The 13,143-nt window shown below is 51.3% G+C and overlaps 1 protein-coding gene across 1 annotated transcript; it reads right to left on the bottom strand.

Annotated features, from left to right (window-relative positions):
• Positions 1-1,910: 1,910 nt before the first annotated feature.
• UCRPA7_7215 (putative sensor protein gacs protein) lies at positions 1,911-6,118 on the bottom strand (the record flags this gene model as incomplete). The annotated part of the gene is made up of 6 exons (XM_007919749.1): positions 1,911-1,945; positions 2,019-2,424; positions 2,483-3,982; positions 4,039-5,132; positions 5,189-5,221; positions 5,275-6,118. 6 exons carry the CDS (start codon positions 6,116-6,118, stop codon positions 1,911-1,913), a joined length of 3,912 nt encoding a protein of 1,303 aa, XP_007917940.1.
• Positions 6,119-13,143: the final 7,025 nt, after the last annotated feature.

Genomic DNA, 13,143 nt, shown 5'->3' with positions numbered 1-13,143 from the left:
TCGGGTCCGTTGGACATTTGAGGTTGCTTTTCTACATGACTCCGGCGGAGTCATGCCCCACTAGATGGATTTCCTCTTTTCGAGCATTCGACGACTATTTCATTGGGACGGCCATCGGCTTTATGACTTCTATATAAATCCCCAAAAATAACGCACTTCATGACCACATCATAGGTGCAACGGCCTTTTCATTATCAGCATCATTATCCTCCTCATATTCATCTTCATCTCTAACGTCAAATACTTTCCTCTTTTTGCTGCATTTTTATTTTATTTTTTACTATCATAGGATCTTGTTTCTATATAGGGATATACCCCCTCCGGACAAAAACCGGCCAGGACTCAATACATCCTCCCCAGCAACGATACACGAGCTTGCTTCGAGGGAAGACAATCTGGGACACATTTAACCATCATCAAGAGGATTAAAAATCGGGCCGGCGTTTGGGTGGCCAACAAGCAGACCAACATTATGAATGGGGTATATTCTGGGTCTGTTTTATTGTTGTTGTTATCATCTTTTTTTATGCCAGCTTCATGAATGTGAGCTTGAGGCAAATATCTATCTATTATAGATATGGTATGGTTTTGACAGGATTTGCAAGTTTGGGCCCGTTGGTGCCAGCAGAGCCGCTGTTCTTATGGGAAATGGTCTTTATCGTGGATTTCTGAAATTGAGAGACGCTTGAATCTGGGCCTCTCTTGTTCAACGTGAGGGATTTGTTTTATCGTTTTCTTGGGTCTCGTTTGTGTATATTGTCCAGCCACGCCTGACCGGTCCGGGGGTCTTCTTCTAGGGAGACCGACCGTTGCAAAATTGAGCATCATAGAGAACAGAGATCACGAATTGCCTCGAATAATCCTTTGCTCCCTCGTGTGTGTGTGTGTGTGTGTGTGTGCGTGCTAGGGCCGTGCTAATCATCGCACATCTATGTGAAGTCAGTCAGTGGGGGCAACTTGGCGAGATGCTTCAAGTCAATCACGAATAGATCAAACCTTGTTGCTTGTGCAGATGGAGTAAATACAAAGAATAAGTGGGCGGGCGGGCGGACGGACGGACGGACGGAGAGGCATTGCCCTCGACATTCCGCCATCTCATGAGATGACGATATTTTAAGCAATCAATCATACGAGGCCGAGGCATACGATTGATTCACCATGACCCATTCCGCTCCTGAGGAGAGAAGACACACGCGCACCATAAGATTTTGGGAATGACATGGCAGGTGATCAGACGGATTTGGAAAGACAACAAGACGTATCATTCATGTGAGGGCACTCTGTTTCCTTCATGTCAAAAAGGCCCTTTCCGAACAACCCGTGATTTGACTCGGCAGATAGGGAAACAAGACGCTCGTGGATAGACAGACAGACAGATAATCAACAGGAAAACCCCTTATTTCAAAGAAAAACTTCCCTGTGCGACCCTTCCTTGTAAAAGTGCTGGGGTTGGGCAGACGGATACGCAAAATCGAGGTAGAACGTAGAGCGAGCTGAACAGGGCTCAGTAATAAAAAAAAGAAAAGGCGGTATATATAAAAAAGAGCCCCGTGAGAGCCAGCCAAAGTCCTCCGTCTGCCCGATCCCAAAACAAAACAAGGCGCTGTGATGCCAAATTTCCCCTCCTTTGCCCCATCCCCAATACACACTCTCTTCAGAAGACGTCTGCCTCTAAACTGACAGGAGGTGAGAGAGCAGACGCCTAGCCGACGTGGTAATGATGCATCGACAACTCCTTATAGAAACCAATGGAAACCATATTCAAAAACGCCGGTATGACATGCAATAACAGCTGTCTTCCCTCGGAAGTAGGCAGCATCGTGTACGTTAAGAACCCCCCTATCCTGTAGTGTCAAAAAAATAAAAAAGGTGCTGATATCAGATTTTCCATCTCATGCTTCAACAAGGATTCAGTCGAAAAGACTCTCGCTGGTGACTTCAAGTACTGTTGGCTCTGAAAATGAGCTACACGACCCGTCGCGTTAGCTATATGTCCCTGGGTTCGGAAAGACAATTACGTGCCCTTGACAGTGGATCCTCCTGGTCTGCGGTGATAATCGCAGGACTGTCCATGCCAGTGATTTGGTGATCTGCGGCTGTTGCAAATCGGGGCAGGGGAGGCCGCAAGTATTCGGATGGTGTATCAGCGTTGATAGCCCCGGTTGCCTTGACATCTACCTGCCGCGAAATGTCTCGATCTCGGTTCTTCTCAAGCAGAGCACCGCCCAAGGTAGCACATTTCAGGATAGTCTGGATGAGATGGTTTTGCTGTAGCGGCTTGGACAGATATTCGTCCATTTGTGCTTGAATACACTTCTCTCGATCACCCATCATAGCATGGGCTGTCAGCGCGATAATCGGCGTTCTCTGAGTGCCGAGACTACGCTCGTATTCACGAATCTTACTCGTCGCTTCAAATCCACCCTAATTCACCTAATTAGTCCAAGGTCGATACGAGGGCAGAAACAAAGGAGAATCTAACCATGATTGGCATTTGAACGTCCATCAAAATGACGTCGAATTTCTTTTGCTTGATAGCATCGACGGCCTCCTGACCGTTGCTAACGACAGTGACAACATGATGGTACTTCTCGAGAATCTTAACGGCCAGCTTCTGATTGACGGTGTTGTCTTCTGCCAACAGGATGTCGAAGGACTTGGTATTATCGGCGAGAGAAGGTGTAGCTCTGTTCTCCAGAGCGGGAATCATGCCGTTGCCAAGATCAATCAGTTGGCAGGGTGTAGTCATGTAGGATGTTATACCAAGATCCAAGCAGGACTTCAGACTGACATGGACAACTGGAGCCAGGAGAACAATCGGGAGATATTTGAAATCATCGATCGACCGGAGTCTCCGTGCGGTATCGATTGAGTCCACGATGATAACATCATAGGGGGGTGTCTTATCCTCTTGCATCTGTTGCGACAGGGTAGGGTGGTGCTCCGAGTCAACAACAATCGGCTCAAGGCCTAGGCCAGCAAGCATTCGCTTGATCTGCGAACCATGGCCGGTCTTGCCCTTGTCGATGAAAAGCACCTTGTGGTTGATATACGGCTTGAGTTGCTTGCCCAGCATTGAAATATCGCCATCAGCCGATCTAACAACACATGTAAAGTAGAAAGAGCTACCCTTTCCGTATTCACTCTTGACCCAAACATCACCACCCATGAGGTTGACCAGGCGCTTGGAAATCGATAGACCAAGACCAGTGCCGCCAAACTTCCGGGTCATAGAGCCATCAGCCTGTTGGAAGGTGTCGAAGATGAGGTCGAGCTTGTCAGCCGGTATACCAATACCAGTGTCTGAAACGACAAATTCAATGGCGTACTCATGCGGAGAGCAGTGCATGCCAACAGCCTTCTGAATAGTCAAGCTGACTTCTCCATGTTCCGTAAATTTGATGGCATTTCCAACAAGGTTGAGAATGATCTGTCTCAGCCTGAAAGAGTCACCAATAACATGATCCGGTACTGAGCTGTCCACTCTGTACGTTAAGTCTAGGAACTTCTCGTTTGCCTTGACCGCTAGAGTCTTCAGCGCGTTAAAGACCGTTCCGCGAAGTGTGTAGGGGATTTCTTCGATAACCATCCTTCTAGCCTCAATCTTGGACAAATCCAAAATGTCGTCGATGATGATTAGTAGACTGTTGGCTAAACTGTTGACGATATTAAGCATTTCTCTCTGATACTGAGTCAAGTCGGTGTCGAGTGTGAGCTGTGTCATGCCGATGATGCCGTTCATAGGTGTTCTGATTTCGTGCGACATATTGGCCAGGAATTCGGACTTCGTCTTGTTCGCCAATTCGGCCGCTTCCCTGGCCTGGGTATTCCTCTGTATACTATCTCGGAGATTGAACACCATCTGGTTGATCTTCCTTTTCAGTTCATCCATCTCACCGGATGCCTCAACCTCGACAAGCTTTGTGAAGTCTCCGTCCGTTGCCGCGTTAGTAATATCGCCAAAGGCTCGCACTTGTGCCGTCTATAAAGGTTAGTCAAATCCCTCTTCATCACCAATCATCATGCGTGGAGACATACCAGGTTATTTGCCATAGTGTTGACATCCGTTGTGATTTCTTTCCAGCGCCCTTTGAGTCCTGCAACGTCGGCCTGGCCACCAAGTATGCCGTCGATGCCCACATCCTTGGCCACCCTCTGCACTTCATTACAGAAAATAGACAAACGGTCAACCATGTTGTTGATGGTTTCTTTAAGGATGAGTATCTCCCCCTTCGCTTCCACGTCGATCTTTCTGCTCATGTCGCCGTTCGCGATGGCTTGGGTGACAGTAGATATTCCTCGCACCTGAGATGTAAGATTGGACGCCATAGTGTTGACGTTCTCTGTGAGGTCTTTCCATTTGCCCTCCACATTGTCAACCTGGGCTTGACCGCCAAGAGTTCCATCAGTGCCGACTTCTCTAGCGACCTTGCTCACTTCGAAAGCGAACGTTGACAGACGGTCAACCATAGTGTTGATAGTGTTCTTCAGATCCAAAATCTCTCCCCGCGCTGCGACTCCAATCTTCTTGCTAAGGTCGCCCTTCGCGACGGCAGTTGTAACTTTGGCAATCTCTCGCACTTGGGTGGTCAAATTCATGGCCATGCCGTTGACGTTCTCTGTGAGATCGCGCCAAGTGCCCTCAACATCGTGCACCGTAGCTTGCCCGCCAAGGCGGCCTTCGGTACCGACTTCTCTAGCAATTTTCGTGACTTCGCGGGCGAATTGCTGCAACTGGTCCACCATGGAATTGATTGTGTTCTTGAGCTCAAAGATTTCACCCCTGCATTCGGCTTCGACTTTCTGTGTCAAATCACCCTTTGCGACAGCTGTTGTGACCTTGATAATGTCTCGCACTTGAGTCGTGAGATTATCGGCCATGGCGTTCACATTGACGGTCAGCTCGTTCCACATGCCCTTGACGCCTTCGACATCAGCCTGACCACCAAGCTTGCCTTCAGTTCCGACATCCTTGGCGACACGGGTGACTTCCGAGGCAAAAGTACGAAGCTGGTCCACCATGGTATTGATAGTTTGTTGAAGTTGGAGAATTTCACCTTTGGCGGGACGTTCAATCTTCTTGGTGAGATCGCCGTGGGCTACGGCAGTTGTGACGGAAGCAATCTCACGCACTATTGAATCAAGTCAGACACAGGACAATTTTACTCAAGAAAGAAAGACTGTTTACCTTGATCGGTGAGATTTTGAGCCATCACGTTCACTGTATAGATTATCAGCATGCGACTTGGTGGTTGAGATGCAAAAGAAAGTTACCGTTGTCTGTCAATTCCTTCCATGTGCCATCCACGCCTTCGATTTGGGCCTGGCCACCCAGAATACCTTCGGTTCCGACTTCGCGAGCGACTCGAGACACTTCGCTGGAGAAGACTTGCAGTTGATCCATCATAGTATTGATTGTGCGCTTGAAAGTCGTAATTTCGGGATCCACGTCGACGGTGTTCATTCGAACCTTCTTCGAGAGGTCACCACGAGCGACGGCGGTAACAATTTCGCCAATTTCTCTGAGGGCTTTCTGGAAGGCCTCGTTCGCCTTCTGGTGCTTGAAGAGCTCGCGCTCCAGGGTCGCGACACGTTCTTGCTCGATGATCGCAAGGGCTTTCTCCTGTAGCTGCTCCTGCTCCATGAGCTGAGCCTTGACACCAGCGAGCTCCTGGCGCTGGCTGTCAAGCAGCTTCGACTGATCATCGATGTGCTCTCGCAAGCCCTCGAGGGCATCCTCGGTGAGCTGGTTTGTTTTAATACCACGATCTTTGACGCCGCCATTGCGGACGATGCCCGGTAGCTTAGTCTTAAGCGAAGTCCGACTCACAGCAGTTGAGGGCGATGAAGTGTCATCACCAAAAAGGGAATCAGAAGTCTCGTTGGGGGTGTCGGGGAAGTTTGTGGCGCCGGCCGAACTGGCTCGGGTCTCGAGTTGCTGTACTCTCAATACGAGCGAAGCCAGCTCGCGCTCCAGCGACTGTTTCTCATGTGTCTCGCGGCCAGGCAGCTTGATATGATTCTTGGCCCCAACACGAACGGTAGGCGCGGCGCCAGGATCGGCGGCCAAAGATTTCACGATGGACGTGATGGCGGCCAAGGCCGCGTCGTCGGCCATGATTGATATATTTGAATGTGCCCGTACTTGCCGTCGAGGCGACAGCAGTCAAGGAGCGTGTTGGGCAGGGAGGCAGTTATCGGCGTGTGACTGGCGAATGCATGGGTCGGTTTTCCTGAGGCTCGGAGGATCAGTGAGCAGAAGTTCCGGCTGAAGCGCCCGAGACGGAGATGGCGAATGTAGAGAGCAGGCCACACAGCACGCCGCTGTCTCGAGGCCGGCAGAGGTTGCGATAGTACAAAAGGAATGTCGGAGACGAGAAAAAGAGGCTCCTCACAGGTAAAGATCAGAAATCGAATCGAGCCGGAGAGGATGTTTGTGTGATGAGATGAAGCTGAGGAACGGAAGCCAAGAGCAAGCAATTGCTGGGCCTGCCTCCACTCTGCACAGTGTGTCTAACAGAAGAGCGTCTGGTGGGTTAGATAAGGAAGGAAGGCGGGAGAGAATGGTTGGTACCGGCGACGGCTGGGTGAAGAGAGAAGCGGAGAAGGGGGCTGAATGAATGAATGAATGAATGGGCAGCAGGACTCCGTGGCAGCACCGCCGTCCGGTCTCTTTCTTCTCTGATTGTCTCTTTCTCCTCTTAACGTTAGTCGAGCCAGCCAGCCAGACAGAATAGAGAGAACAGATGAGCAAGCAGGGGGGTTGAAAGAGTGCAGGTGTGGTGGTGGGAGGGGAGACGGTCACTTCGCCCGGGCGGGCGTGCTAGTAGGGATACAGATCGCCACTACACTGGCCTAAGTACTGTACCTAGACGAACGCCAGCCCGGTCCGTCTCCTATTTGTCGTGACTTTTTTTTTGGTCTCTTGTCCTGGCGCGAGCAACTGATGGTAGCCCCTTTTTCCGCCGCAGAATGGAAAGGCAAGCGAGGCACGGCACTGATTAATTCTACGTAGAATCCCTCGCCGTGTGCAGAGCCTGCAACGAGGCAGAGCACTTCGAGGGCGAATGCATTGTGTTCGCTGAAATGTAAAGTGATGTCAGGCAAGGTAGAGTGACTTTGAAGCCAGCGACGTGACAGTAGCGCCTTCCGCTAAAGTGAAGGCGGCCGAGGCAGGAGCACGGGAATGAGATGATGATTGAGGCAACAACGGCTTGATGGCGGAGGCGAATACACGGGGGGTTGCAATGTAAAACAACAACGATGGGCTAGAGAGCTCTCATTGTCTGGTATCGTGATGTACCTACTGTACTGTACTGCGCAGTCAGTGTTAGACGGGTTGACCGAAAGGGAGTTGGGCTGGTCAAGTCTGGAGGTGTCTGGCTCTGGCTCTGGCTCTGGCTGTGGCTCAGTTGAGGTGCTGCGTAGACACTCACTCTCGGTTCTCGGAACAGTCAATCCCTTCAGGCTCTGGGTCTGTCTGGGCCGAGAACGACCAGCAAGCAAGCAAAGCAGCAAGCAGCAAGCAGCCTGCAGCCCAGTCCTTCTTCCGAGGAGGTCAAGCACAACCGCAAGGGTGCAACGCCGCCGGCGACTTTTGAATGGTCGGAAGGAGGCCGGGGGGAGGGGGGCTTGGGGGACGGTTCTTTTCCTTTTTCCTCTGGCTGGTCGACGCGAAGGAGACAGACGAGTCGCACCATTCAAGAAGCGGGTATGCATGTGGTATGGCATCTACTTCTACAAAGACTTACCGTATATCACAAGAGTACCTAGGTAGGCAATGCGCAGTACTGCAGTACTATGTAGGCAGATATAGGGTGGTGTTGGTATACTATGTAGAAGCAAATGTCAGTCCAGCTCCAGGACCAGGACCAGGACCAGGACCAGGTCGCTTAGGTACCTGCTTCAACTATGGGTAGGTATAATACCATTTATCGCAGTACGCGGCGTCAATCGGCATCGCTCTGTTAATGCGACTTTTCAACTCTACTCTACCAGTGACCAGGTACCTAGATAGTACCGGTAGCGGCCACAGTGACATAGCTAATTCCAGTGCCAGCCGCTTGAGGCGTCCGTCCGTCCAGCCTAGGCGCTTTTTGGGACTAGTCACACTCTTGGGTGGTGGGTTCTTTGCCCTCCATGCCCTCCTTCTGCGAGATGGAGGTTCCGACCGGCCTGTAGCCCGCCCACATTAGGTGCCCACCAGCCCACCAGCCCACACCTGTCTACTCTGTACGGGGCCTACGGGCTTCTCCTGGCTCCCCCTTTGCCCACCCGAGCCACTCCCACTGCCACTCTGTTCTGTGACGGCCTGCGGTAGTCCCGGCGCGGGCCAGACCAATGCAATCGATTTGACAGACGAAACAGAGATCCTACTGCATACTACGCCGGCACCACGCAGTGCTACGCAACAGCAGCATTGCTCGCATTGCTGCTGCTGCTCCTGCTACTGCTGTGGGCGTGCCGTTCCCTCCGTATTGCGAGCTACCTACGGTAGCCCCAATGCAAGACAGGTAAGGTGCTCCTCAGGAGCTCCATTTTGCTGCTGAGAGCACCCAAGCCGTTTGTGGGGCTCTGGTGCTAGGTGTAGGGCCTCAGGTACCGGTACCTTTCCGAGATCAGTGTTTGTTTGAGTGAGCGAGTGTGCTTCTGCGATACGGCCAAGGTAGGTAGCCAGGCAGAAGATTATCGCTCCAGGTTGGCCTCGTAGCTGCGCTTAAGGTACCTAGGAGCCTAGGTAGGTCTGGCAGTTAAGGTAAGTGCAAAACGTGCCTTCATCCTTGAAGCCTTACCACCACAGGAAACGTACCAGCCAGATATCAGAATGGCAAGGAGGCTGAAGTCAAGCAGTCGGGTCGTAGTTTCCTTCCGTCATTCTACCGGTACCTACCTCCCTGCTTAGGTAGTCTCTAGCAGGTACCAGTCTTCTTGAAGATGATCATATGAATGGTGATCGAGTCAGCTCCGCCAGGGGTCTTTGTTTCGTGAGGCTTGATGCCCTCCCTCTTACTACCTGCCTTATACCGTGAGAGGCACTGTACTTCGGTCAGACAGGAACTACTCTACCTTGTGAGGTAATCTGCGCATTCTTTTCTCGAGTCAAGCGTGTCTGCATGTCGTATAACCAGATCTAACGCCGGTGTCCTCCTCGACAAATCCTGCCACGAGCAATGACGATGATCCAATCACTCACCTCATCCCACTTCATCATACTGCCCGCTCGCCGGATTTTTTGTTGCATTTGCATTGGCCGTTGCAGTTTGCAGGTCGTACCGGGCCAGCCACACACTCAATTGGTGATTGCTCGATAGATTGGATCGATAACTCACCTGATAAGCTGTGAGGGTCCTTGATATCGTGCCGATACTGGCCCTTTTGGGGTGGCTTTACCTGGTCCGCGCATGGGAATCTCATCAATCAGAGCACAGCATCTCTCCGCATTCCCAGCAGGTGCATTGTGCCAAGCCCGCAAGCACGGTCCAACAAGATGATACCCTGCCCTGCCTTTGACTCTGTAGGGCAATCTCCACGTTGCTTTCGGTTCTGAAATGGCAGGGCATCCAAAGGAATGAATGAAGGAATCCCAATCAACGGGACTTTCGGCCTCCAATTACGTATCGATGGTTCCTTTAGCCTTTTCCTGTCTTTCTATCCTCATAATTCTTTGTTGAGGACCGGAAACCGCTGGCCTCGATCGGACACAATGGTGGCTGCTGCACTGGCCAAGGGGTTCCTTGGTAGATCGTTGATCGCCATTATCCCATCGCAAAACCCGTCAGCTTTGGACAACGAACACGAGTCGTCCACGACCCCCCAAAACCGAGCCAGCGATCAGCAGGGTCAACCCTTTCATTCCTACCCGCGATGGTCAGGTGAGACTCTGCATTCAACTTGACTTTGGCAGACTAAACCTTCTGACCGCCTCCTTTTCGCATCCCTCCCGAGCCTCCCTACAATCACCTACCCGCCCCCGGACGTGTCGCTCGCGTCTGTCTCAAAATATAGCCTAGGGTTATTCCCATCACTCCCGCAATGTGCCTCCCTAGCACATACCGACCTTCGCCTAGCCACCGACGTCATCTGGTGTGGATTGTTTGGGGCGGTCTCAAATTGGATCTGCTTTTTTGATACGGCGCTCCAAGCCTCCCCGTACCATTTTGCAGCGAGTGACAGAGCGCCATCGACATGGGTCCGCGCCTCCATTGGATTCCTCTATTAGGGGCGGTGGAGGTGGCCCCATCGCTTAGCCTGCCATGTCTTCGTGTATCGATACCTCAGAGTCGTCACGGCCCGCACTTGCTGCTGTGAGTGTGGAACTGCATCTTTGGTGCGTTCTGATAGCTCTCCGTCTGGCGTGTGTGCCAGCGTGCCGTAGGGACCACTCACTCGCCACTATAGCTTGGCCCCTATCTTCCACCTGTCAACCGCTTCACGTCCCGAAGGTAGTTATCGTGGACTTGACGAAGCATTTGCCTCGCAATTCCAGAGAATGCGGCACGAGACGCCATGCAGCATGCATCTTTCCCTCGCCGATCGGCGCCCAAAGGTGAAAAGTACTGTAAATGCAGGCGATTCAGGCACCAGGGAGCACACCCCCTCGACAGCAAGCATTTCACCTTCTCAGGGATTCAATGATTGGCAATGGCGGATGAGCGATCGACACAAACGTGTCCATTCCGCCCAGTCCAGAGCAGAGCAGCGCCACGCTCTCTTGCCAGTCACAGGCCAGCGCATCCATGGAAAAAAAGAAGGACCCTTTTCCCGAGTCGCATGCCGCTGCATAGGTGGTCCGACTGCCGATCTCCAGGTCTCATCGTAACGGCAATCTAGACGCAAGCCCATCAAAAAGGCCGAAACAAAACCCAATCTCACAGCATCTTACCATGTGGGTGGTGGGGGTGGTGCTGTTGCGGGATCGCCCTCCAGTGACTGCCCCAAAAGTCAAGGAAACAACCCTTGCAAAGGCATCTACCGCGCCGCCGCCTGGGCTCTGAAACTGATATTAAGGGTCAGATCAGCTTCTCTTCTCTATTAATCACTAGAAAATGGAAACAAAGTTCCCAGGAGCCCGGCACGGCCGAGCTGCTCCCAGCATTAATGACATGGACCGGCTGGCTTGACGAGTCCACCTATGGGTGCTCTACCAGGCGACCCAAGGGCATAGGCGGCTGAAATGGTGCTGGCGGCCTCGTTTTTGCCCCACCGACAACAAGGTAACCTTTGGACCCTGAATTCAATCCTTTCTTGCCGGCCTCCGATCCTCATGAAAACACGTTTCAGAAATCTGGCAGATCTTATTGTGCTGTTATCGATACAACTCTAGCCCGATAGCTTGTGATAGCCCATGGGGACTTGTGTCCCCAATGTGGTGTAACGTTTGACGCAATAAGGGGCACATTGGGGATTTTCGTCATTCCGTTGTCCTTCGTTGCTGACTCGTTCAGTCTGGTGAGGCAGGCCACGGGCGGGGACATTGAGAAAGGAGCAATCTCTTCTCTAGCACCGTTCACTGCTGCTTGCGCTTCGGTTTCCGAGTTCCCCGTGTTGTCCCTCAACACGTTGTCCGTCGGCTCACTGCATTACGAGGTTTTTTTTCCTCTTGAGAATGATAATGCTTCGCCGTTGTCACTAACTTAGCGTCCCGACCCACTCCTCGTGCAAGCCAAGCCAAGCCGCCGCGTGAGAGCACGAGTCGAGTCAGGAGCGCACGACGCCCGCTGTGTCTATATTCGGATACAATGCCTAACCTTACCGGCTACGCGGAAGCCGGTGCGTTGGTGGTTGGAGCTCAAGAGATGGTCTTCGAGTGGCCAGTGTCGTCAAAATGGCATGATCTGCTCGGTTGTTCTGAATTTTTCTTATTTCTGCTTCGGGAATAAGTAGCGTCTAACGGTACCATCCAGTTGATACTTTGGCTGGGCCAAGTGGCCTACTGCTACGCTAGGGTAGTGAATCTCAGTTCATCAAGGTGTTATCATCGCCTCCTCGTAGGGCATTCACTGCCTTTGAAGCGGAAGGGAGGGGGGCCTCTTGTAATAAATAGAACATTTGCGGCCTCGAATAAGTGCCGTGATACATGTGAATCAGCATCGTTGTCCTTGATAAATAACGTGTATTATCCTGACGGAGGAGATGTGAGATTCCTGGTCTCAGCGGTAAGGTAGGTACGGTCCTTTCTTCACAATGGACGTTCGTCATGAATGAGGTCGGGCTGCTAGTTATCTTCAACATTAAGATGCCTTTTGAAACCATTAAAATTCTGACAATAATGTTCTAGAGACTTCATTTGATGCGCTGAGTATGTGACGGTGACATTTTGAAGGTCTTTCTGAGGTCTACGTTCTCGGTTAGACGGGATTTTGCCAGAACTATACCAGCTCATTCCGACTGACGGGGCTGTTATGATCGAGATCGAGATTCAATGACTAGACATGGCCAATCCGAGCACCTTGTGATCTGCTTGCGTGCTACACAATATATTTTGTTCATCTGTGATGTTGACGTTAGTGATAGACGGTGGCACCTTCAAGTTCAACCCGGGAACACCATCTTCCTCAGAAAGACGAAGAACAGCAGTGGAATAAGATCAGGAATGCTATAATCATAGCACGCACCATAATGGCGGTGGTCTGTCCTTTCGTCGAGATGCTCGATTCCGAAGCTCGTGTGGCTGTAAATGACGCCAATTGGGTCATGAAAAGGGGCAAATGAGATTGTCATAGTAAACACAGCTCCCCTCCAACGCACCAAAGAATTATCATATCATGCAATTACAGTGTCATATAAACTACATCTGATCTGGCGGTTGATGAAACCCATGTTGTAAACAGTTGTAGCGTTGATAGCCTAGCAGTCTCTTTTTTCCTCTGTCTTCAAGACTAGGTGCGACAAAATTGCCTCGAACATTACACAGCATTGTTTCAGGAGAATCGAGATGGCAACTTTTGTCTCATATGAGGAGGAAGTGGCAGGAGAGCAGATCTTTCCGGTCCTATTCCCATCTTTGGTCCTCAAGACTCGTTATAGATGGAAAGGCATGGCAACCTTTCTCGGTCGACACCAGAGCTATGTTGTAAAGGCTTCATTTATTGTCTGATGACTTGATGTTACAGTGCGTACTGGCTGAACCGATATTAGAGCCAG

This window comes from Phaeoacremonium minimum (genome assembly GCF_000392275.1).
Source record: "Phaeoacremonium minimum UCRPA7 unplaced genomic scaffold PA7_03_scaffold_504, whole genome shotgun sequence".
In the NCBI taxonomy this organism is placed as follows: domain Eukaryota; kingdom Fungi; phylum Ascomycota; class Sordariomycetes; order Togniniales; family Togniniaceae; genus Phaeoacremonium; species Phaeoacremonium minimum.
Note: the sequence above shows the minus strand (reverse complement) of the source record. Positions and strands in the feature narration are given on the sequence as shown.